The sequence below is a fragment of the Nyctereutes procyonoides genome, unplaced genomic scaffold, assembly GCF_905146905.1.
Source record: "Nyctereutes procyonoides isolate TBG_1078 unplaced genomic scaffold, NYPRO_anot_genome, whole genome shotgun sequence".
Taxonomy (NCBI): Eukaryota; Metazoa; Chordata; class Mammalia; order Carnivora; family Canidae; genus Nyctereutes; species Nyctereutes procyonoides.
The window spans coordinates 11,047,453-11,072,469 of NW_026575155.1; the positions used below are offsets into that span (position 1 = coordinate 11,047,453).

Here is a 25,017-nt window from a genome sequence, read left to right on the forward strand (position 1 = left end):
CCCATTCCATGGGTATCAATCACTGCCATATGACTTGCTATGACTAATAAATGATGAGCAGCAGTGAGGCGTCCTGCCATTTCTCTTTTTTCTCACTGCCATGAGAACGGCATGTCCTACATAGAGCTGTTTCCTCCTTCAGTCTGCATCCTACAGGAAACCTGGGTGTAAAAAGCTGTAGCTTATGTGTAATGTGAATGAGAAATAAGCCTTTGTGTTTTAAGACCTTAGGGTTGTTTGTTACTGAAACACAACTTATGGAAAGCAGACCACTACAGTATCTGTATCACTCTGCTTAGTCAGTAAAGAACAATGGAGTTGGCTATACAGAAATTACTATTTACATTTGATCCCTGAACAACACAGGTTTGAACAATGTGGGTCCACTTATATGTGGATTTTTTTACAGTATAGAACTGTATATGTATTTTCTCTTCCTTATGATTTCCTTAAGATTTTCTTTATTTTAGCTTATTTTATCATAAGAATACAGCATATATTACATATATTGTACAAGTTGGGTGTACAAATCAACTATGTTATTGGTAAAGCTTCTGGTCAGCAGTAGGATATCAATCAGTAAGATAGTTAAGTTTTGGGGGGTCAAAATTATACATGGACTTTCAACTGCATGGTAGTGTGTGTGTGTGGGGGGTCAGTGCCCCTAACCCCCACATCATTTAAGGGTGAACTGATTGTCCACTTTGTTGAAGTATATCCATAACTTAAAGCAGAAATATCTCTAAGGAATTACTATGTAAGTCAATATAATTTAGTTGAATTGAGTTAATAGCATAAAACTACCCTCTCCAAATTGGGACATCACCCAATGCCTTAGAGTTCTTATGAGAAACCTAGGAGGAGAACTGGGAACATAGAAATACTATTTTCAAATGCAGACTATTGGTCTTGTCCTCACTGAGCCGTTGCCTTAGAAGACCTGAGAATAATCTATATTCATGTCCACTTTGGGCAGAAATTATAATGATGAAATGTTACTATCTATAGGAATGCAAAGTCTTTTCTGAGTCCAGTGATCCTCATTAATTCACATCTCATCGATTTGTAATTCATGGTAAGTAACTGGGGCAGAGGCCAGGCTGGCATTTACTCTCAGTTGTGAGTATGCATTTCTTGAACTGGCTATCACAAGTTAACATTTGCCCGTTTTGACTATTCAGAGGGCCTTCAGAGGGTCATTTGTTATTCTCTCGAGGCATCAGCTGCAAGGTCCTTGAAAACAATGGAGCCACTCTCCAGGACTGGCCCTTTCAACTACCAGGCTTCCCATCCTCTCAAAGCTTTGCTCTCTGTGGCCTTTCACCTGTGCAGTCTATGGAGGGAAGAAATGATCTGCTTTCACAGAATCAGGATGTCAAAAGGTCACCTGTGAGGTAGGTATACCATTATTGCTCCAATTTTGGTGTGGAAGAAATCTCGAAATATAGAGAGATTAAGGAAGCCAGTGAATGGAGCAATTGTGGTTTGAACCCAGGATGGTCTGGCACTATAGACAACATGAAGAAACACTTAAGCTTAGCTGTAGCTGAGAGAAGTGGCTTTTCAAAAAGGGGCATACTCAACAATTAAGACAACAAACAGAATTTGCAAGTGGGTTGGTGTAAGACCGAAGAGGAAGGGCATGCTTAACTGGAGAAGAAACACCTCTGGCTGTTTCGCTCAGTGTGTAGTGTTTGTGTTTGTGTGTGAATAATTTACATGGTTCTCCCCAGTGATTCTCTCCTGGTCATTAGAAACTGTCCAGTAGAACATGGTGTCCCCACTCATATTATGGAATACCCTAAGAAATAATAAAGCTCCATGTATTTAAGGGTAAGCTAATTAGAGGCTTCACACTATTTGACACTCATCTCTTAATTTGAATAGTGCTCTTTCTTCCCCAAATGAGTATTGACTTTAGAGTCTGGGCCAGAGGTAACTTTTAGATGCTAATTCAATTTTTTTCTTCGGTTTGAATCTAAATTGTATATATTGTGTGTCCATCATTGACTTCTATGGGACATCATTTTCAGTAGCTTCTCATGGCCTATTTAGAAAAGGAAGAACAATGGATTATCTGATATCAGTAATTTGGTAATGAAAAATTTTATAATTGTCCGCTATTTTGTCAATCACAATAATATATGGTCACTTTGATGCACTGCCTTCTAAATTTTGGGACCTTACATGCCTCCTAAATTAGAGGAAGTACTTTACAGAGTTATAATTAACAGAGTTACAGTATTCTTCCTTTTAGAGGGATTTTGGAAAAGCTTAAAACCCTGAGTGTGCTCTATAGCATCCAGCCTCAGATTGTTAGCACATTTGGTGAACCAGCACAGAGTGTCCTCAAACTGCTGAGGATCACAAAAAGTTTACCTTTTTTGGGGAGCAATTATCATCAGTTTTTAGTCAACCAATGGTGCTACTGGGATGTTGAGGTAGACATTTTGGAAGGAAGCTTCCGAATAAATCACTTGAACTTAATGCTCAAGGAAAAAAGACTAGTCGGATTTCTTGACGTTGATGAATGATGGATTTCTACCTAGGAAAAATAAATTCATGTGTCCTTGAAGTTCTTTTTTTATTTCTCTTTATACAGATTTACCAGGAGGGTTCCCCCCAAGTTCTTAACACTTCAGATCACATCAATTAGTTCTTTCCCCAGGTTAGGTAGTTGGGGTTATAACTCTTAAGACAAAAAGGGTAAGTCCTGAGATAATGACTTGCCAATGGAGAGATTAGCAGTAATTTATCAAAAGGAGAAAATAGATTTGAAAAATGTAATGGGTATGAAATATCATTACTAGAAATAGCTTAAGAGTACTGTAATGCTAACACCCCACCATCTTATCTGCGAAATGCCACCTTTTCAAAATCTGTGATCTCATATTCTCCTCTATTATAGTGAAGTGGCATTTTGGTCACAGCAAAGAAAAATGATATTTGGAAATCAGATGTGATGGAATGTAATATTCTTCCAGGGGTATTTGTGTAGACACTGCTTACTTGATTTAGACTTCAGAACCATTGTACGGCACATTTCATTTTAATATATGGCTATTAAAAATTCATGTGAATACATAGAGAGTTTTAAAATGAACCAGCAACATTGGAGACCAACGGAGACACCTTAAAGAAAAAGAGGATCTACTAGTAGGGGAAAAGAGACATCAGCCTGTTTCTACCCTAAACACTCATTTTCTTTGGGTGTATTTCTCTATTGAATTCTTCTTCTTTTTTTTTTTTTTTTACAAAAGTCAAATTCAATTAGCCAACATATAGTACATCATTAGTCTCAGACATGGTGTTCAATAATTTATCAGTTTGTGTAAGACCCAGTGATCCTCACAGAATGTGCTCCTTCACGCCCATCACCCCCATCTTGCTGCCCCCTCCCCTCCAGCGACCCTCTGTTTGTTTCCTAGAGTTAAGAGTCTCTCGTGGTTTTTTTCTTTCTCTGATGTTTTCCCATTCAGGTTTCCCCATCCTTCCCCTATGATCTTCTGTGCTGTTTCTTATATTCCACATATAAGTGAAACCATATGATAATTGTCTTTCTCTGATGGACTTAGTTCGTTCAGCATAGTACCTCACAAACCAACAGCATTCACCATGCAAAGACCACTGGACCTGGAGGCTGCAAACATCAGTGATCTTGGGTTTCAAATTCTTACTCTCCCAGAGGCCATTTGACCTTAGCCAGGTCCCTAGTCTCCCTAGCGACTCTTGTGTAAGCCTCCATTTCCTCATCTGTAAAGTAAGAGCTGGGTGACGATGCCTTCCAACTCAAAACTCCTATGATCTGTGGTGTGATTTTTGGTGACAAAACCCCTCTCCACATGCACGTTTCTCTGGAGACAGAACTGAGTTTTCCTGTAGTGAAGGATGGAAACTCCTTCTCATTCACCCTCTGCTGCTTCCCTTTCTGGCTTCTGGTTTGTCACACCCACTTCTGGTTTGCCTTCCTGGGCTTCTGATGTACACTCCCCTCGTCCTCGGTAACCCACAGATACCCACTGCTGGGCTGTCAGCCCTTTTTCCTCATCTGTAGTGTTACTATATCTGACTGATATCCTCCCATCCTCCATTTTCCCTAGTTTTCTTGCAGTGTTTAAATTTTCCAGAAGTTCTCTTCTTTGAGATAACGTTGAAGGAACAACACCCCCCAGGGATGGAGGTGGAGCTCATAGATGAAGAGGCTCGATCCACCCCCCCCACCCATCACAGCATGTGAGCCTCATCTGGATCCTGATTCAAACCAGCAGATTCGAAAACAATAAGAAAAGACATGTGTGAGACAACTAGAAGTTGGAACATCTAGATATTGGATCTTAGGGAATGATCACTAAGTATTTTAGGTGCCACAGCAGTGTTCTAGTTATGTTTTGGAGTCCTTGCCTTTTAGAAACACACATGGAAAGATGTGTAGATAAAACGATCTGATGCCGGGGGCGGTTAGTGAGTCGTGGTAGAGATTGAACAAGTTTGGCTGTGAATCGACAATTCTAGAAATTGAATGATGGCTACATGGGAGTTAATTATACTATTTGGTCTACTCTTATATAAATTTTTTGATTTTCATAATAAAAAATGTAAAAAAAAAAAGCTTAATGGGGGTTCATCCTAACTACCCAGGCACATTTGCAGAGGTGTTGGAAAGGGCTGCTTGTCATAGTTGCATAATCGTTGGGGGTAAATATGGAAGTTCATCAATCAGAAAGGCTATAGTGAGGAGCTGGCTGGCAACGGGCCCAGCTCTGTGTAGCTGTCATCTAGCCTCCAGGCCAATTTGTCCTCTATAAATAACAGTCTATATGAATGCTTTACTATTTTAAAGCACATTTGCCACAGCTGCTGAGCATGTTTGTTTACGTAGCTGTGAACCCTTCTGTAAACATCACTATCTCAAAATTGCCCATGTGTCAGGAACATAAAGGGCCCCCTTTAAAAATATATTCGCAGGATGAGACACGGCCAGTTCCCAGATGTCTGGGTGGCTCGTGTCAGAATTTTCCAGGGTTTGATTCGTTTTCAAAAATAGAATCACATGACTGAAAGGTTCTTGAGAGGTCACCGTGCATATCCCTCTGACTCTGAGCTGGACCAGGCTGAAGCCATCCACCAAGGATGTGGGTCTGTCTTTCATGGGTGTTAAGTCTGGCTTTTATCAAATGGAGGACCGTGACCGGGACCCGCAGGGCACCAGAGTTGGGCAAGACTCCCTCCTGCCTTCAGTGAGCTTACTTTCATTTCCTAAAAATGTGCCTCTAAGTGCCACTCTAAGTGATTGTGACAAAGCACACTTGCTGCACGTGGCATGAAAATATAACGCGTCAATGGAACACCAACTGGCCTGAACTAGGCCCAGGTACTCAGCAGAAGGACCCCGGTGGATCATCAGCTTCCTGCAGGATAGCTCAGATTTCCACAAAACACCATATTGGGATCACTGTGTAATCAAAACATATATGACAGGAAGAGAGCACTGTGGTGGGGTTGCAGTGTGGGGCTCATCTCTGGATGATGCCTGCTAATTGGGATCACTGAGAGTGGTTTAAGGTCAACTAAGACATTTTTGAAAGGAATGAATAAAATGGACGTGTCAGCTTGTTGCTTTCAAGGCTTCTGGTTTCCCATCTAGCCCTACAACGAATAATTAGATCCTTGTGAATTTGTTTTCCTTGATGTGCATTCGGCCCACGTTTATTTTCTTCCTGTGGCTTTGACTCCTTGAAACATTCCCCTCCTTCATCCCTCGAGGGCCTGTTTAGTACCTATAAATCCCATTTGTGCTCTTCATTCACAAAGAAAAAGCATCCCTCCGAAATTTAAGAGATCAGATGTACTGAGAATTACTGAACTGTATGAATCCCATCAGGAAAAGATCAAGATATATGCAGCTTCCAGACAAATGCAGAACTTTCTAGAACACTCTTCCCTCCACTTAACAGAAATTAGAAAACTATTTCTTTTTGAGAAAAATGAATAGTAGTTGCCTTTCCCCCAGAATCAGGGGTCTTTTGATTCTTTTTTTTTTGCTGGAAACTCCCAAGTTTTCTCTAAGAAAGCAGTAAGAAAGTCTGCTGGGTGCTCAGAGGCAGGTATCACCGTTAATTACCAAGAAAGCAATGTTCCTCCCTTTAGAAAGCCTCACTCATAACAAGCTGTCCACAGAAAGATAGGGTCTGCCCCAAGGAGAATTCTAGCTCAGGGACATTACAAAGATAATTTGCTTATTCTGGATTCATTTATTTTTTGAGACTGGACTTTGGTTTGAGGGAACACGAAGCTCAGCTCGTGCAATTTGAAGCTCAGATTAACACCAATAACCAGAGGGTACATCTCCAGTGGCTTTCGCACCTTGAACTCAGAGATACAATGCTAAGAATGTTTGTCGGCTCGCCTCCCTCATGTCCTACTGAGACAGTTGATAGTGAGAAATCTAATATTAAAACCGCATCAATGAGTGGTCAGTTTATGCTGCCAGGGCTGTACCACCGTGGCCACCACTAGGGGGATCCAGAGTCCCTGCGCTCCCACCAAGGTGGGAGAAGTTTCTGGTCTGTGAGAAAAAGACAGAGCTCCCGGTTTGGACTGTTTCCTCTCCTCTTTCCTCCCCTCTTTTCTCCTCACTCTTCTTCCTCCACCCCCTACACAGTCATTGCAAAGTCAGGCTCTGGGTACTGACAGCCCTGTTCACCCGAGCAGCTCTTAGTATTTCATACATTATTTTGTTATCCTTTGAAGCCGTTTCAAATCAGGTCCATGTTCCTTTTGTTTTATGGGAAGGAGCACATGCCAATCACTGAGCTCCATACGAAGACTTCTACTCACATTTTCATTGTTTGCTGCATTTAATAAAACCTACTGCAAAAATTGCCACCACTCGAAGAGAAGTTGGTTAGAGGTTATGACTTCACCTGTTAGGTACAGGGAAGTGGAAACATGGGACCAGCAACTTTCATGGGATGACCGAGATCAGGATATGGGTTGAAGAAGCATCTGGGGCCAGGCTGTTGGCTGTGCATTTCAGATTAAATAGATGAACCTCCGGCGTCAGGTTGTAGACTTCAAAGCACAGAAGGGAAGATTGCACCTCGAAAGAGGATTTTAAGTCTAATATTGGTAACTCCAAAGAACAGGAAAGAAAATAATGAATTTGGGTTCCAATTTATACTTTTCCTGTGTGTGGGGGGTCAATGTTCTTAACTTAAGTCAGAATGTAGGGCTGTATTTTATAGAATGTTACCAACTAATATGGGCAGGACCTGCTTTGCTGTTGGGATGTATAACACATGTAAAGTTGGGTTATGAGTCAAGACCTCAAAAAAAAAAAAAAAAACCAGACCGTTTCTCTATTTTGAGGACAGATCATTTTCCCGAGAACACACCAATGATAAGCCATCAACAGCAGAAGGGTCGATAGGATTGTGATGAATGGATCTTCAATTTTTTTCCTTTCCTGCTAAAATTATTTACTGGGTCTGCAATATTAGGTCAACTGGGGGCTCAGCAGGTAGAGTATGTGGAAAGACACCTTACCCGCACCTGATATAAAAGAAGAGCCAGTGCTATGAGTCTTGCAAATGGCTTCCAAAGAAGGGGTGAACTTGCATTGTTATTAAAGCAATTTGTCAGGTTTCCTTGGAAAGGCTTAACTTTTTCCTCGGGCTTGCCAATAAATAACCTCAAGTATTTAAATTAACCAATGTTTTAGAGCCGCCTAAAAAATGCTTTGGAGACAGATAAGATTTTAATTTAAGGAAATATTTGGAAATTTAAAATACAGCAAGTGGTGCCTTTGAAAAGTTGTTTACTGGTTTATTTTCCAAAGGCTTTTAAAAAGTTAAATGGGTAGACTTCTTGGTGGGTATGCTAAGGTTATAGGACACACAGGCATATTCTCTCATGAAACAAGGGGATGGAGTCAATAGCAAGTGAAATTCAATTTTTCATATTTTGTCATAAATAAGTATGTCAGGTCCAGTTTAAAATGAGCCTTGATCCACAAATACCCCAGGATGGAGCACACCTTACCTGTAGCTTCCACCATTCCTTCTAGGATGACAACAATTTCCAGTTCCTCTTTGGGCAGCTGGGCTTTGGAGATCTCCCAGAAAGGACTCTGTTGGTTAATTTCGTGGCTGATGATGAGTGGTGATACCAGAAACAGACGGTCATCCCCGGTGTAATACCCTACATTGATATCTGTTTGGTTCAAGGGGATGAACTCACCCTCTGAGGTCTGTTTGGACTTGATCAACTTGGCTCGGATGGAAGCCTCCACAATGTGGGAATTCCTGAGATCCCCTACTCGGAACATCAGGCACAGTTTCCCATCCCGCATGGAGATCACTGCATGGGTGGAAAAAACCAAGGTCTCTGCCCTCTTCTTGGGTTGCGATATTTTTACAAACATGCATCCCACCATGAATGCATTGACAATGGACCCCAGCACGGATTGGATTAAGAGGAGAATAATTCCCTCTGGGCACTTGTCCGTGATGACTCGGTAGCCATAACCGATGGTGGTTTCTGTCTCTATTGAGAATAAAAAAGCAGAGACGAACCCATTGAGGTTGGTGACACAGGGAGTCCACGAGGGGTCCTCTATGTGGTCCATATCTCCTCGGATGTATGCAATTAGCCACCAGATCATCCCAAAAAAGAGCCATGTCACTGTGTAAACCATGACGAAAATCAACAGATTGAATCTCCACTTGAGATCTACTAAGGTGGTGAAGATATCCGTCAGGTAGCGGTAGGTCTCCCTCACATTGCCGTGATGGACATTGCATTTTCCATCTTTCCGCACGTACCTCTGGATTTTCCTTTTGGTCCGGTCTCGGCTGATGTGTCTTGGCAGGTCGTCCCTGGCCTGCTTAGGCAACTTTGGCTGGTGGATGGCCACAGGGCTCTCAACATCCTGATCCATGGAGTCGCCCTCCAGGACGTTAGCTGGTAGTTTGGAGGAAAGAAAAGAAAAATGGAATGACATACTGGTTCTTTGGGGATCACGGAAACCACACTGTGTATGGTATATGGTAGTGAAACCAAATAGCATTAGTGTAGCCTTTAACAGAATAGATGATGTCATTCTTTATTTGGCATCTTTGGGTGATCCTTTAGTTGACTTGGACTCCTGTGCCCTGTAATCTAGCTCGTGCAGATACTTCCCCACCCTTTCCACTGGGACAGAGCTGAGTGCTGTGAAACTGTCTCCCTCCAGCAAGTCCTAAGAGTCAGCCCCTGCGTGGGATGTCTTCCCACTCTATCTGAGATGCCATCACACGGGAGAGGCAGCACAGGCTGGATAAAGAAATGTTTCAATTCAGTCTTGCTTCTGTCACTTAGCAATTGTGGGCTCTTGGACTTGCTATCCGTTATGGGCTGAATTGTGCCTGCCCCACCGATCCGTGTGGAAGACCTAACCCCCAGTGTGATTGTATTTGGACATAGGGCCTTTAAGGAGATAACTAACAGCAAGAATGGAACCCTAATAGAACTGGTGTCCTTATAAGAAGAAGAAGAGACAGAGGGGTGTGAACCAGGGAAGGCTACGTAAGGACACAGTGAGAAGGTGACTATCCGCAAACCAGGAAGAGAAGTCTTCCAACTCAAGCAAGGTGGCCAGAAAGGAATCCTGCCAGCGTCTTAATTTTAAACCTCCAGCCCCACACCCCCTCTCTGGTATTCTGTTATGGCCACCTGAGTAGACTGATATACCATCCGGATTCATGGAACTTGAGTTTCCACATTTACAAAATAGGTTGTTACAAAGTTGAACGAAACCACGTATGTGCCCTGTGCCTGCATGGAACAGATATGTAATAAATGTTCCTTTGTATTAAATTATGCCTGTGATAGTACTCTCCTTATATTTAGGGCAAGAATCTTGAATGAGCTCTTTAAATTGTTACTGGAATTTCAGAGCCGAAAGATGAAAAATCTGGCTTTTGTCGGTAAGTACACTCGCATTACACTCTAATGGTTGATTTAATTCCAAGGTTAAAAAAAAAAAAAAAGCTGTGGGGGAAATGTTCTCTCTCTTTCTATGTGTTACACGTTTTATTTGGTTTCTGCCTCAACATGTAACATCTGCAGTTTTGGCTTGTGGTTATTTCCTTCCCGACGGCCTTCATGACTCATGCGTTGGTACAGTCATTAGCTAACAGTGCATTAGGAAAACTCTTCTAGAATCTGAGTGCAAAGGGAAACTTGGAAATGACACTGCTAGTAAACACATAAGCCACTGGATGAAACTACTTGTTCTGTCAATAATTTTAAAGCTTTCTAAAAGTTTTATAAGCCGTTTCTTTCCCCAGGCTTTCATTCTGAGTCTTTGACTCGGCCGTGCATTTTCTCTGCGGTAGTAACTGCGTGTTCCCCTGGGTTAAAGGAGTAACATAGTCTGTTGAGAAAACATTTCCTGAATAAGAAAATAGTTGTGGAGAGGACCTGAGTGGTACCAACTTCACTTATAGATTAACCTTGTTCATGGTTGGTTAGTTTCTTTAAAAATCAATCCCATAGATCTGTTTTTATATTTTAACACAAGGAAGAGACAACATCTAGTCTGCAGAACCTGCTGTTTGGTTTGACAACTTGTAGTTTTAGATCACTGCCCTCAATAGCCTTCATTTGTAAAAGAGAAACTTTGCTTGTTCTTTTTCTTTTTCCAACAAAGAAAGAGGACAGGAGTCAAAGGGAAGCAGCTGAGGGCAGGCTGGGAAGGAGGTGTTTGGGGCTCTGGATGGAAGCAGAGGCCAGTGCCCCTGGGTAGCAGGGATGTGTGTGTCCCAGAGTGGGCATGCCTGAGCTCTTCTAATTTTGCCCTGATTGGGAGTCTCTAAATATGACTTCATGTGGGATGAACTCTGGGCTCAACCCCACCAGGGTGGGGAGGCTTTGATTGCAGGACATAGGGGCCCAAGTGGACCTGGTGTATGCCTGGTTTTACCTTGCCCAGGATGGTAAGCTCTCCGACCGTACAGAGCCACCCCGAACCCTTGTGTCCCTCAGTCCCTCCATCCCTCCAACCCAAAGAAGAGGGCTTGTCAGATTTGCTGACTCTTAACAGTCTTCAGTGATATTTCACACTTCCAAATCTCACAGAGGAAATACATGACCCTCCTCCTGCTCCCTAATTTGAAGCTGTTTTCTTGCTTTTTCTGGCTTGACTGTAACCTTCAAATCCAGGCATTTATCTTGACCTGGAGGAACCTGTCTGATTGGTTAATGAGTGAGTAGAGGCAAGTGCTCTGGATAGTCCTGGGAGCCTGCCAGTTGATTCTCAAATTCTTTCTTCATTATTGTTTTTTCCTCTTTCTTTCTTTCTTTTTTTTTTTTTTTAACTCAGGACTGGGCCACATTTCCCAGTTTCCTTTGCATTGGGGACAGCCAGTGCAGAGTCCTGGCCCGTCTGGAGCTGGTATGTCCTTCTGGTCCAAGGCCTTAAATAGAGGATGTGCCCCCCTCTTATGCCCCTAACCCTTTTAAAATGATGGTGGAGTCAGAAGGTGGTGGAGGGGCCTGGGACCCAAGCTGATGGCAAAGAACTGCCATTTGACTAGAAACAAGAAAGAAGAAGATCGTGTTTGAGCCATTATATATTTTGCGTCTATTATCAAACACAGCCTTCTCTCTCATTTTATGAGCAGTAATACTGACACGGAGAAGCAGAAAGAAGCATCACTGGGTGGGGGACTGGCTTGGGGAAGAGCAGGGAGAGAAGTCAAGATGGAGTTTTTGAGTATGGCGTCTATGACGAACCAGCATGCGGTTAATTGAATGCTTGGGTTTGGTGTAGGAGAAAGTGTCAACGCATATACTAATTAAGTGTCTTTTAAAAACAAATAAAAATGGAATCAAACAAAGAAAGCCAAGCCTCCTGGGGAGTGAAGTGGGAAGGTGGCCTCTAAGGTGTCCCTGTAGATGAGATGTTCCTGTAAATAAAGTGTCCCTGTAGATGAGGCAGTGGCCGCAGGCAAGGGGTATCCATGGGAAGATGGGGATGGGGTTCAGAATATGTCACCCCTAAAACATACCACTTTGGCATATTAATTGTTTTGAATTAAAGTTACAAAACAGCTAGTGCAAGAAGACACCCTGACCCCGCCCCCCATTCTCCTGAAAGCTGGAGATAAATCTCTGACGTGAAAGGTCCCCTTCCTGTACCAAGAGGATGGAAGACACTCATCACCAGAGACAGGGAATTTGGGGCTGAGAAGACTGTATAAACAAACCTTGTTAAGCTAACCCACATCTTCCCAGTCATTTCTTCACCATCTATTACCCATGGTCCAGACCCTTTTGTCTTGCCAATTCTTCACATATTGGTTGTTTCTTTGTCTATACTGTGAAAGTTTCCTGCTCTGGTCCCCTCTATCTGTATTCTTTAGTTAGGCTCCCATGGACATGTGTATGCTTTTCTCCTGGGATTCTGTGTTGGTTTAATGCTTAGGCCCAGCCAGAGATTGAAAGAGGAGAGAGGAGAATGTTTCCCCTGGGCATTGAGTGGGAGGTAAGGCTGGACCTCCTGCTTAACTGCCTCTGGGGCAGGGGCAGGGGCAGGGGCAGGCAGAGGATTGAGAGAAACCAAAAAGCCAGTAAAAAGACTGGGGGAGCAGAAGCCACTGGAGTAGGAGTCCCAAGAGGCAGGAAGGGTGAGGCCAATGAGGAGGGGGAGGGGAGTGTGCAGAAGGGGAGCTGAGCCCCCAGAGCAATGGGGGGAAACCCTGGACAGGGGAGGTGGCTTCCCAGGTCTGAGCCAGGGAGCGAGGCTCAGCAACCCTCAGCACGAATGCAAATGCATATAAGGGAAATACAAAAAGGAACGTTAATGATGGTTCTTAACATTCCTTTTGTGCCTGGAATCCCAGGTGTGGATTTGTGGGGTGATCTGAATTACATTTGCAAGAGCATTTTGAGCTGCTCAGCAGCTGCACTTGGGAAAGCTGACATTTCTCGCTGGAATCCTGCACAGCCTTCTACACTAATGACTCCTCGCCCCCTCCACTACTCAGAAACTGGCTCTGGGCCCCCAACCCAGGCTGTTGCACACACAGCGGTCACATGGTCAGACCCACTGGCCACATGTGCTGCTCCTTGTGCAGGGTCATGCAGGTGACTTGAGCAGTGAGAATGTAGAGGAACTCTCTGCTGTCTGTGCAGTGCTGGACGGTGGGCAAGAGGACAGCAAGAGCCACGCTGAGAATCCCAGTGATTTCTTTCATGAGTTGATTTATTGCATTTTGGCTTTAAGTAAATGTGGGTCTGTGTGATAAAGCCAGCTGTTTTCTTTTTTTTTAAAATTCCTCTCACTCTCTCTTTTTTCCCCCTCTCTTTTTTAGAAAAGTGATCAATTGACATAAAATAAGCTAAGGTGCAAAGTAGCCTAGTGTTGAAATTTAACTGGAAAGAAATAATAGCAAGAGATAGAGCCACATGCTGGAAAGGACCTGATCCCTGAATCACTGGGATTGTGTTGTTGAATTTCGGGTGCAGTGTCCCTCCAAGGAAGGCTGCCTCGGCCAGTATAAATGTTCTCCTGATGGGGAATTGTTACATGTCAAATTACATATGAATTCTTTGGGTGATGCTTCCATTGACTAGGGAAATATTTGAAAAGTACTTGAAGAATTAACACCTTTCGGAAAACCCAACAAGAAAGCAGGCGAGAATCAACAGAACCAGGAGTTGGTTCTTTGAAAGAATTAATAAGATAGATAAACCATTAGCCAACCTTATTAAAAAGAAGAGAGAGAAGACTCAAATTAATAAAATCATGAATGAGAAAGGAGAGGTCACTACCAACACCAAGGAAATACAAACGATTTTAAAAACATATTATGAACAGCTCTACGCCAATAAATTAGGCAATCTAGAAGAAATGGACGCATTCCTGGAAAGCCACAAACTACCAAAACTGGAACAGGAAGAAATAGAAAACCTGAACAGGCCAATAACCAGGGAGGAAATTGAAGCAGTCATCAAAAACCTCCCAAGACACAAGAGTCCAGGGCCAGATGGCTTCCCAGGGGAATTCTATCAAACGTTTAAAGAAGAAATCATACCTATTCTACTAAAGCTGTTTGGAAAGATAGAAAGAGATGGAGTACTTCCAAATTCATTCTATGAGGCCAGCATCACCTTAATTCCAAAACCAAAGACCCCACCAAAAAAGGAGAATTACAGACCAATATCCCTGATGAACATGGATGCAAAAATTCTCAACAAGATACTAGCCAATAGGATCCAACAACACATTAAGAAAATTATTCACCATGACCAAGTAGGATTTATCCCCGGGACACAAGGCTGGTTCAACACTCGTAAAACAATCAATGTGATTCATCATATCAGCAAGAGAAAAACCAAGAACCATATGATCCTATCATTAGATGCAGAGAAAGCATTTGACAAAATACAGCATCCATTCCTGATCAAAACTCTTCAGAGTGTAGGGATAGAGGGAACATTCCTCGATATCTTAAAAGCCATCTACGAAAAGCCCACAGCAAATATCATTCTCAATGGGGAAGCACTGGGAGCCTTTCCCCTAAGATCAGGAACCAGACAGGGATGTCCACTCTCACCACTGCTATTCAACATAGTATTGGAAGTCCTAGCCTCAGCAATCAGACAACAAAAAGACATTAAAGGCATTCAAATTGGCAAAGAAGAAGTCAAACTCTCCCTCTTCGCCGATGACATGATACTCTACATAGAAAACCCAAAAGCCTCCACCCCAAGATTGCTAGAACTCATACAGCAATTTGGTAGCGTGGCAGGATACAAAATCAATGCCCAGAAATCAATGGCATTCCTATACACTAACAATGAGACTGAAGAAAGAGAAATTAAGGAGTCAATCCCATTTACAATTGCACCCAAAAGCATAAGATAGCTAGGAATAAACCTAACCAAAGAGGTAAAGGATCTATACCCTAAAAACTATAGAACACTTCTGAAAGAAATTGAGGAAGACACAAAGAGATGGAAAAATATTCCATGCTCATGGATTGGCAGAATTAATATTGTGAAAATGTCAATGTTACCCAGGGCAATTTACACGTTCAACGCAATCCCTATCAAAATACCATGGACTTTCTTCAGAGACTTAGAACAAATTATTTTAAGATTTGTGTGGAATCAGAAAAGACCCCGAATAGCCAGGGGGAATTTTAAAAAGGAAAACCATATCTGGGGGCATCACAATGCCAGATTTCAGGTTGTACTACAAAGCTGTGGTCATCAAAACAGTGTGGTACTGGCACAAAAACAGACACATAGACCAATGGAACAGAATAGAGAACCCAGAAATGGACCCTGAACTTTATGGTCAACTAATATTCGACAAAGGAGGAAAGACGATTCACTGGAAGAAAGACAGTCTCTTCAAGAAATGGTGCTGGGAAAATTGGACATCCACATGCAGAAGAATGAAACTAGACCACTCTCTTGCACCATACACAAAGATAAACTCAAAATGGATGAAAGATTTAAATGTGAGACAAGACTCCATCAAAATCCTAGAGGAGAACACAGGCAACACCCTTTTTGAACTCGGCCACAGTAACTTCTTGCAAGATACATCCACGAAAGCAAAAGAAACAAAAGCAAAAATGAACTATTGGGACTTCATCAAGATAAGAAGCTTTTGCACAGCAAAGGATACAGTCAACAAAACTCAAAGACAACCTACAGAATGGGAGAAGATATTTGCAAATAACATATCAGATAAAGGGCTAGTTTCCAAAATCTATAAAGAACTTATTAAACTCAACACCAAAGAAACAAACAATCCAATCATGAAATGGGCAAAAGACATGAAGAGAAATCTCACAGAGGAAGACATAGACATGGCCAACATGCACATGAGAAAATGCTCTGCATCACTTGCCATCAGGGAAATACAAATCAAAACCACAATGAGATACCACCTCACACCAGTGAGAATGGGGAAAATTAACAAGGCAGGAAACCACAAATGTTGGAGAGGATGTGGAGAAAAGGGAACCCTCTTACATTGTCGGTGGGAATGTGAACTGGTGCAGCCACTCTGGAAAACTGTGTGGAGGTTCCTCAAAGAATTAAAAATAGACCTGCCCTACGACCCAGCAATTGCACTGTTAGGGATTTACCCCAAAGATTCAGATGCAATGAAACGCCGGGACACCTGCACCCCGATGTTTCTAGCAGCCATGTCCACAATAGCCAAACTGTGGAAGGAGCCTCGGTGTCCATCGAAAGATGAATGGATAAAGAAGATGTGGTCTATGTATACAATGGAATATTACTCAGCCATTAGAAACGACAAATACCCACCATTTGCTTCAACGTGGATGGAACTGGAGGGTATAATGCTGAGTGAAGTAAGTCAATCAGAGAAGGAGAAACAGTGTATGTTCTCATTCATTTGGGGAATATGAATAATAGTGAAAGGGAATATAAGGGAAGGGAGAAGAAATGTGTGGGAGATATCAGAAAGGGAGACAGAACATGAAGACTCCTACCTCTGGGAAATGAACTAGGGGTGGTGGAGGGGGAGGAGGGCGGGGTTGGGGGTGAATGGGTGACGGGCACTGAGGGGGACACTTGACGGGATGAGCACTGGGTGTTATTCTGTATGTTGGTAAATTGAACACCAATAAAAATTAATTTATTAAAAAAAAAGAAAGCAGGCGAGATCTCAAATGCATGTGCAAAAATCAAAAGTTTGAAGGCCATGTACATAGATGTTAAGAGGGTTAACTCTGAGTGGGTGGCTAATGGGTCCTTTAAATTAAAAAAATATATTTTCGTTTTTCCAAATTTTCTAGACTGAGTTTACATCACTTTTATAATAAAAAAGAAAAAAGGAATTTTCAGACAAAACATTGAGGCCCTTCTAGTGTGTGATTTAAGGAATCTGAGAAAATATAACTAAATCCCCACTATTGGAAGAGCAGCAGTGGGAATTCAGATGTCATAGGGTGTGGGGTGAGGGGCAGGTTTCACAGGACAAAGCTAGTCAGCTGTCCCTGGGACTGGTCTACCAGCCTCCAGAAGAGAAAGGAGTGTGGAAGGCCTGGAGACCTCAAGCAGCTGTTATAAGTTGCAAGAGAAAGGGAAAGATGAGATCCTCTTAGTGCATTTAAATCAGCATATATTGTTCAGGAAGACCCTTCATGGCATGGAATTATGGTTTCTTCCCCATTAAAAATGACCTATTTGATGATATCCACCAAATGATGAATGGATAAAGAAGAGGCATTATACATATACAATAGAATATTACTTGGCTATAAAAAAGAATGAAATCTTGTCATTTGCAGTGACACGGATGGAGCTAGAGAGTATAATGCTAAGTGAAATAGGTCAGAGAAAGACAAATACCATGATTTCAGTGATATGTGAAATTTAAGAATAAAACAAATGAGCAAAGGAAAAAGGAAAGACAAACTAAAGATAGACTCAACTATAGAGAACATACTGATAGTCATCAGAGGGGAGGTGGATGGGTGATGGGGGAAACAGGTGATGGGGATTAAGGAGTGCACTTATGATCAGCACCGGGTAATGTATGGAACTGATGAATCACTATATTGTACACATAAAACTAACACAGCAGTGTATGTTATCTAATGGGAATTTAAATAAAAGCTAAAAAAATGACCTATTTGATGAAAAGATAATGTACAGAATGGGATATAATACTTGAAAAGCATGTATCTGATAAGGGATGAAGGTCTAAAATATATAAAGAATTCCTGCAACTCAACAACAGAAAAACAAACCACCCAGTTCAGAGACGGGCAGAAAACTTGAATAGATATTGCTCTGAAGATAAACAAATGGCTTAACAAACACATGAACAGATGTTTAACATTACTAGGTCACTGGTCATTGGGGAAATACAAATCAAAACCACAGCGAGATATCACTTCACACTCATTAGGATGACTTAAAAAAACCCAGAAGGAAAATAACGAGTGTCAGAAAGGGTGTGGAGAAACTGGCACTTTGGTGTATTGCTAGTAGGGATGTAAAATGGCATAGCTGCTGTGGAAAACAGTCTACCAGTTCCTCAAAAATAAATATAGAATTGCCATGTGATCCAGCAATCCCACTTCGAGGTATAAACCTAAAAGAACTGAAAGCAGTGACTCAAACAGATACTTGTACGCCAAATGTTACTAGCAGCGTGATTCACAGTGACCCAGGGGGAAACAACCTCACTGTCCATCAATGGATGGATGGATAAGCAAAATGTGGTCTAGCCATACAATGGAATATTATTCAGTCTTGAAAAGGGATATGATTCTGACACATGCTATGACATGGATGAACCTTGAAAACATTATGTTAGGTGAATAAGTCAGATGTGGAAGAACAGATATTGTATGATTCCATTTATATGAGGTATGTGGGATAGACAAGTGCATAGAAACAGAAAGTAGAATAGAAGTTACCAGAGGCCAGGGGGAAAGAGGAATGGGGAGTTATTTGTTCATAATGATAAAAAAAGTTCTGGAAATGGATAGTGGTTATGGTTGCACAACATTATGAGTGTACCTAATGCTACTGAGTTGTACACTTAAAAGTGTTTAAAAGGGTAAATCCTTTGTTACGTATGTTTTACCAAAACCCCCCCAAAAATGACCTAATCCTATAGTTCTTGTGTTATTGAGGGTTCCTAGATAGTCTATCAGATGTGGCTCACCTTTATTTTACTTTATTTTTTTTCCTCCCCTGAATCAAAAGAATGTGATAGGGACCCCTGGGTGGTTCACTGGCTGAGCGTCTGCCTTTGGCTCAGGGTGTGATCATGGGGTCCTGGGATCGATTCCTGCATTGGGCTCCCTGCAGGGAGCCTGCTTCTCCCTCTGCCTATGTCTCTGCCTCTCTCTCTGTGTTTCTCAAGCATAAATAAATAAAATCTTTTTTTTAAAAAAAAGAATGTGGTAGATTTGTTTCAGCGCTCTTGAATGGAGGAGGTGATTTAAAATGCAGGGCATCTTGCCGTGTGGGGTCTACTACTGAGCTCTGTAAAGACCTCACTGGGAAGGAATTTCTCCTGTCAGAAGTAAGCAACAAATTAAAATATGATTTGAAAACCCAGGCAAGGGAAACAGGCACTGGGAAAATCTCAGCAGTTCAAACCTAAATCTGTCTTGGGTGCAGAGCAGGATGGGTTTGCATAAGGAAGTGATGAGTGTATGCTGGCTTCCTGATAGGCCAAAGCAGGCATGGTGGGGGCATTTGAAAAGCGGGAACTATATGTGTGGAAGCTTTGAAGGCATGAAGCAGCCTTGTTTGGGAATGGCAGAGATTCTGGAATAGAACAAGTGTAGGGGAAATGGAGGGAGCTAGGACAGCAGTGGATGAGAGCCAAGTTGGACCCTGAAATCCTCTGTACCAGGCCGTGGAGATCGGTCTTAAAATGTGGAGTAATATGATGGAATATTTTATGTATTTTAGAAGGACCCCTCTGAAGGGTAGGCACGCGGAGTATAGATTAGAGGGAAGCATTGGCAAACTTTTTGTGTGAAGGGCTAATAGGAAATAGTTTAGTCTTTGTAGGCAACCCAAGTGTCTGTTGCATATTCCTCTTTGTTTTTAAAAAAACTTCCTATAACCCTTAAAAAATGTAAAACTAATCCTAGCTCATGGGCAAGTACAAAAAGAGGCCACAAGCTGGATTTGCTGAAGTCTGGCTACAGGGTGCCAGCAAGAGGGAGACATAGCTAGGTGCTGGATTAAGGGAGCAGTCATGAGGATGAAGAGGTGGCATTGGATTTAGGGTTGAAAAAGAATTGGAATTAACATAATTTGGAGATTAGCAGCAGTGGAGAGGCGTGGGCAGGAGATCATCTGAGGGATGGCAGGACAGTCCTGGAAGCAGGAAGGTAGAGGATGATGCCGGTTGGTTGGTCTGGGTTGTTTGAGAGTGTCTGCAGACACCCAGGTGGGCGCTTCTGTGGGACATCAAGTGTGTGGGGCTGAAGCTTAGTGGTGATGGACTGGGCTCTAAGTTTGGAAGGTTACCGGGACACACCAGGGGAAGCTGCAATTGTGGGTATGGATGGAATTTCCCGGGTGTGGGGGAGGGGGACTTGCGGAGTGAGAAGAGAATATAGAAGAGAGGATCCTGGAAACGAATTATATTAAGAAGTAGGAGAGGAGCCAGAGGAGGGGTGGAGGAAGGGATAAGAGGTACGAGGTGCAGGCGGAGATAGCAGGGCAGGAAGCCAGGTGGGACTCCAGCCCAGGAGGCAGAAAAAGGGGGCATTATTGGGCACACACTGTTGGGACAACCGTATGCCCACTTGGAAAAAAAGTGTTGGGTCCCTTCCTTATTTCTTATATCAGAACAAATTCCAAATGGATTAAGGATTTAAATGCCAAGGGGAAAAAAAAACCCTACAGAAGGCGTAGAAGATGTATTTTTGTAATTGTAAGAGTTGAGAAAGCCTTTCTAACTATGATAGGAATCCAGAAACTATTTTCAAAGACTGGTATTTTTGTCAGTACAAAAATTTTAAATGTTTGTTAAAAAAGTAAGAAGACAAACCAGGAAAAATATTTGCAACACATAACATATATATTCCCGATCTACAAAAGCAATAAATACCTCCATAGGGGGAAAGAAAAACGATCATAGGAAATGAATAAGGAGTTTATAAGAGAAGAAATACACAGAACTAAAAAACATATGGAAAGACTGTTCAACCAAGTAAAAGCAAGGCAAATATAATAACATTTTTACCCTAAAGTTGGCACAATTAAAAATGAATGGCAAATACAGTGTGTGGAGTGTGTATTGGGAGAGAAGCAGTGGAATTGTGAACATGCGTGTTTTACGGACAGTATAACTGGCAAGGTCGTTTGGAGGGCAGGTGACAGGAGGTCTCACAATTTAGGAGTGATTAGATGCCTTGGATCAGCAATTCAGGGTCTGGATATTTATTCTAAGGAAATGATGTCACAAATGTCCATCAACTGCGTGCAGGGGACATATTGCAGCCTCTCTCATAATAGTGAAAAATGAGAAACAACCTAAATGTCTGTCAACAAGCACTAGTTAAACATACTGTAGCAGATATAATCAATGGAATACAAAGCGGCCATGAAAAATGATTTTCCAATATTTTGGGGGACCTCAACTTTTTGTGCCAAGATCACCTTCTTACTGGAGACTAAATTTACCTCCCTTTTAAAATTGTAGTCATTGCTGCCCAGAACTCATGTGTCTTCCTTGTGCTTTTCCTGTAGAACTTTTCACTTTCAACATGGAAGGGATTAGTTATTATGTGAACTTTTTATTTTCTGTCAGCCCCTGGTCAGAAGGTGAACTCCCCAAGGGAAGAGATCTCTGTGTGTTTTATTCACTGATGGATCTCAGGCTCAGGAAAAAATGCCTGGCACATGGCAAAACCCAGCACCTATTTACTAAATCAGAGGGTGTGTGTTTACTGACTTGACGGGTTGTGTGTGCCACAGTGTTAGGTGAAAAAGCAGAAATGTAATGTGTGTCTTGTGATGTGTGTGTTTGTGAGTGTGTATGTGTGTGTGTGTAGTAGAAGTAATCCAAAATGTTAATCTGATCAATCTCTGAGTTGTACTTTTGTGGGTGTTTTTGCTCTCTTTCAATTTTTCTATATTTAAACTTCCCCTTAATATGCTCTTAGCATCTAAAATATCAGTGGGAAATAGAAATCCCTTTTATTTTTGAATAACCAAAATAAATGTTGCGCAGAGCTACTGAGAAATGCCCATTGGGCTTAACAGTTGGGATTTACCAGCATAGTGGGTTGAATAGTGCCTCTTGCCCTCCAAATTTAGGTCTATCCTGAACCTTAGAATGTGATCTTATTTGCAAGTAAGGTCTTTGCAGATGCAATTCAGGTGAGGATCAAGATAAGATCATATTGAACTAGGGTGGGCCCCAAATCCAATGAGAGCATCCCCTTAAGAGACAGAAAAGGACACAGAGAAGGCCACATGCTGGCAGAGGCAGGGATTGGGGTGATGCTGCCATAAGCCAAGGAATATTTGGAGCCACCAGAAGCTAAGAGAAGCAAGAAGGGATTCCCCTCCAGAGCATTCAGAGGGAGTGTGGCCCTGTTGACATCTTAAATGTGTACTCTGACCTCCAGGACTGTGGGAGAATAAATTTCTGTTGTTTTAAGACCTCACCCTAACCACAGGAGATGAATACAAGTGGTGATTTTGGTGGGGGTGGTGTCATCTGAGTGATGGAGTCTAAGGTCAGACTGCAGTGGTTTCAGGAGTGATTGATCAGGGAGGCGGTGAGATAAAAGAAGTATATACAATGTGTTTGAAGTCTGAGAGCTTGAGGGAGCTGACGAAGTGGGGACCCCGTGTGCCTGCATGAGTGCATGTATGTGTGTGTGTGTGTTGGGTGTCTATGTGCTGAGAAGAAGCCAAAAGGGAGAGGCTGCCCCTATGAGGAAGGGAGCAGTGGTAGAGTGAGGTGTTTGGTGGAATGAGGGTCAATCCAAGGTGCGTAGGTGGAGAGCTGGGTAAATACAGAAACAAGAACAAAACTTCCTCCCAGAGAGGTAGGGATGATGTGGGGCCGGGGGAGGAGGGAAAGATAAGAAGGGGGTGTTGGAGACACCTTTCTTTTTTTTTTTTTTTGTGGTGAATGAGTTTCAATTTGGCTCATTTTCCAGTGTGAATTTCAAGAAAATCATACTTCAGCAGACCCACTGAATTACATCGACATCTAGCCATGCAAATAACTGAACTCCGCATAATCAAAGACCAGACAAAACTTTCCCTGTGCGTACGGGTCAGGAAAAGCATATGTAAACAGGTATTTGTACACAACAGCCAAACGGTGTCCACCAAAATGAATGGATAGGCAAAAGGCAGTACATACGTCCAATGGGATGTTATTCAGCCTTAAAAAGGAAGACCATTCTGACACCTGCTACAACATGGATGAACCTTGAGGACGTTATGCGGGGTGCAGTAAGCCAGACACGAAAGGACAGATACAGTGTGATTTCACTTACATGAGGTCCCTAGAGCAGTCAGATGCTTAGGGATGGAAAGTAGAGTGGTGGTTACTGGGGAGGGAGGATGGGCGTTAGTGTCCCATAGGTACCGGGCTTCATTTTAGGGAGACGTACAACAACGTGAATATATACTCAATGCAATGGAAGTATCCACTTAAAGATGGTTAAAATGGGGGTGGGAGGTGCCTGGATGGCTCAGTTGGTTGGGCGTCTGCCTTCGGCTCAGATCACGATCCCGGAGTCCCGGGATGGAGTCCTGTGTCGGGCTCCCTGCTCAGTGGGGAGTCTGCGTCTCCCTCTGCCCCTCGCCCTGCTGGTGCTCTCTCTCACTGCCTCCTTCTCTCTCTCTTTCAAATAAATAAATAAAATCTTTTAAAAAATGGTTAAAGTGGTAAATTGTATGTTCTGTATATTTTACCACAATAAAAAAGCAAATTGTGTTAAAGAAAAAGAAAAGCAGATATATTTGCTAAATAAGAAGAGAAACTTAGCTTTCCTAAAATGCTACGGCCTGAGGATGGGGTGGGATTTTCCTGCCTTACTCATTCCCCGTGTTTTGATCATTGCTCCCATTTTATGACCAACACATATTTGACAGATGACTCTGAGCTGTGGTTCTAAGTGGTGCCTAAGTTCAGAATCAGTTTCCCTTGGCCCTGTGGCCCAGTGCTGACCTTCCCGCGTGAGTCCCTATCTGAAGCTTGTCCCTCACTGGGGACTGGTGATGCTGGGCATTTATGTGTGATATGTTACGAGAAGGTGAGGTGGATGTTATTTGCCTTGTGCTTTGAGCTACTGTGGCTTTGGGAGAGAGCTGTAGTCAGAAATCCAGAGAGACTGGAGAGTTTAATGTCATTGTGTGGAAGAACAGCTCCCACAGCCTGCTGGGAACATGTGACAGCTACCAAAGGGCAAAGGCTCTTATTAAAAATTTTAGCTTGGGGGCTCCACAACATGAACCTAAATTTAGAATGTCTAGTACCCACTGCAAGGTCAGAGGACTAATGTTGGCTGCTCTGTGTGTGTGGATATGGCTTTGTACAATGTGCAATTTCAATGCTCAAAGGAGAGAAATGACAGTTCATTTTGGGCTGTATGAAGGAAATCGACATCCAAAAACCTGATTTCTCTTCTCAAAGGATTTCAAGAACCAGAACCTTAGACAGAACTATTGGGAACCTCTTAGGACCACCACATACAAATTGTCTGGGTTGTCCATTGCACAAGGGTACCCACAGAAGGGAAGCAGAAGGGTTATAAAACTAGTCTGTGCTTTGCCTGCCAACCCATGAGCTCCTTTTCAAGCCTGAGTCTGTTCAGAAGAAAGGGTGCCTTTATCATTTGCTCTAAGGCATGGTGAGCAGTGGTCCTGGAACTCTGGATATTATTTATTTCATCCTCCTGTTTTGACTATACATGAAAAAAATTGAGACCCAAAGAAGCCAACTGACACCAGGAGGCAGAGCCAGAATGAGCTCTGAGATCTTGGATTCCAGTCTGGGCTCTCATATACTTATTTATCTTCCCTGTTCTCTGAAGTGTTGGCCACTTGCTGGTTTCCTTCTGGAGAAATAATCCTTTATGTCTCCTGAGTGCTCCAGTGTGGGGCTCAGAGTTAGCCAGACCTGGGGAATCCCTGCCAGGAGACCTGGAACCACAGATTCTTTATTTGCAAAACAGGTGCAATGCTACCCTGCTGGGCTGATGGGAGAATTAAGTGATGTAATGCATGCCAGGAAGTGCACCTGGTGACAGGTGATGGGCTTGGGCCCAGGGAGGGCTGGACTGGAACCTTTTCTCTTGCTTCGAATCTGTGTGCATTTGTTCATGCCATTCAGTCTCTGAGTTTCGGTCTCCTCAATTACAAAAAAGAATTGTAAGACCTAATTTCTAGGGTTACTGTGAGAAAAAAATAAATCATACAAACATAGCACCTGGTACATAGCAGACATTGAACAAATGGAAGCAATTATGATGGTGTCTG

General features: G+C 42.5%; 1 protein-coding gene across 3 annotated transcripts in view; it reads right to left on the reverse strand.

The window, feature by feature from the left end:
- KCNJ6 (potassium inwardly rectifying channel subfamily J member 6) overlaps window positions 1-25,017 on the reverse strand; it is a 255,412-nt gene that overhangs the window by 58,984 nt on the left and 171,411 nt on the right. For 2 of the 3 annotated variants that reach the window (XM_055313317.1, XM_055313320.1), the window contains exon 1: window positions 8,041-9,007. In XM_055313317.1, coding sequence (XP_055169292.1) covers window positions 8,041-9,001 — 961 coding nt within the window. In that variant the 5' untranslated portion in view covers window positions 9,002-9,007. Of the gene's footprint in view, window positions 1-8,040; window positions 9,008-25,017 lie in introns of those variants that run through there. The other variant, XM_055313319.1, reaches the window with a different exon arrangement.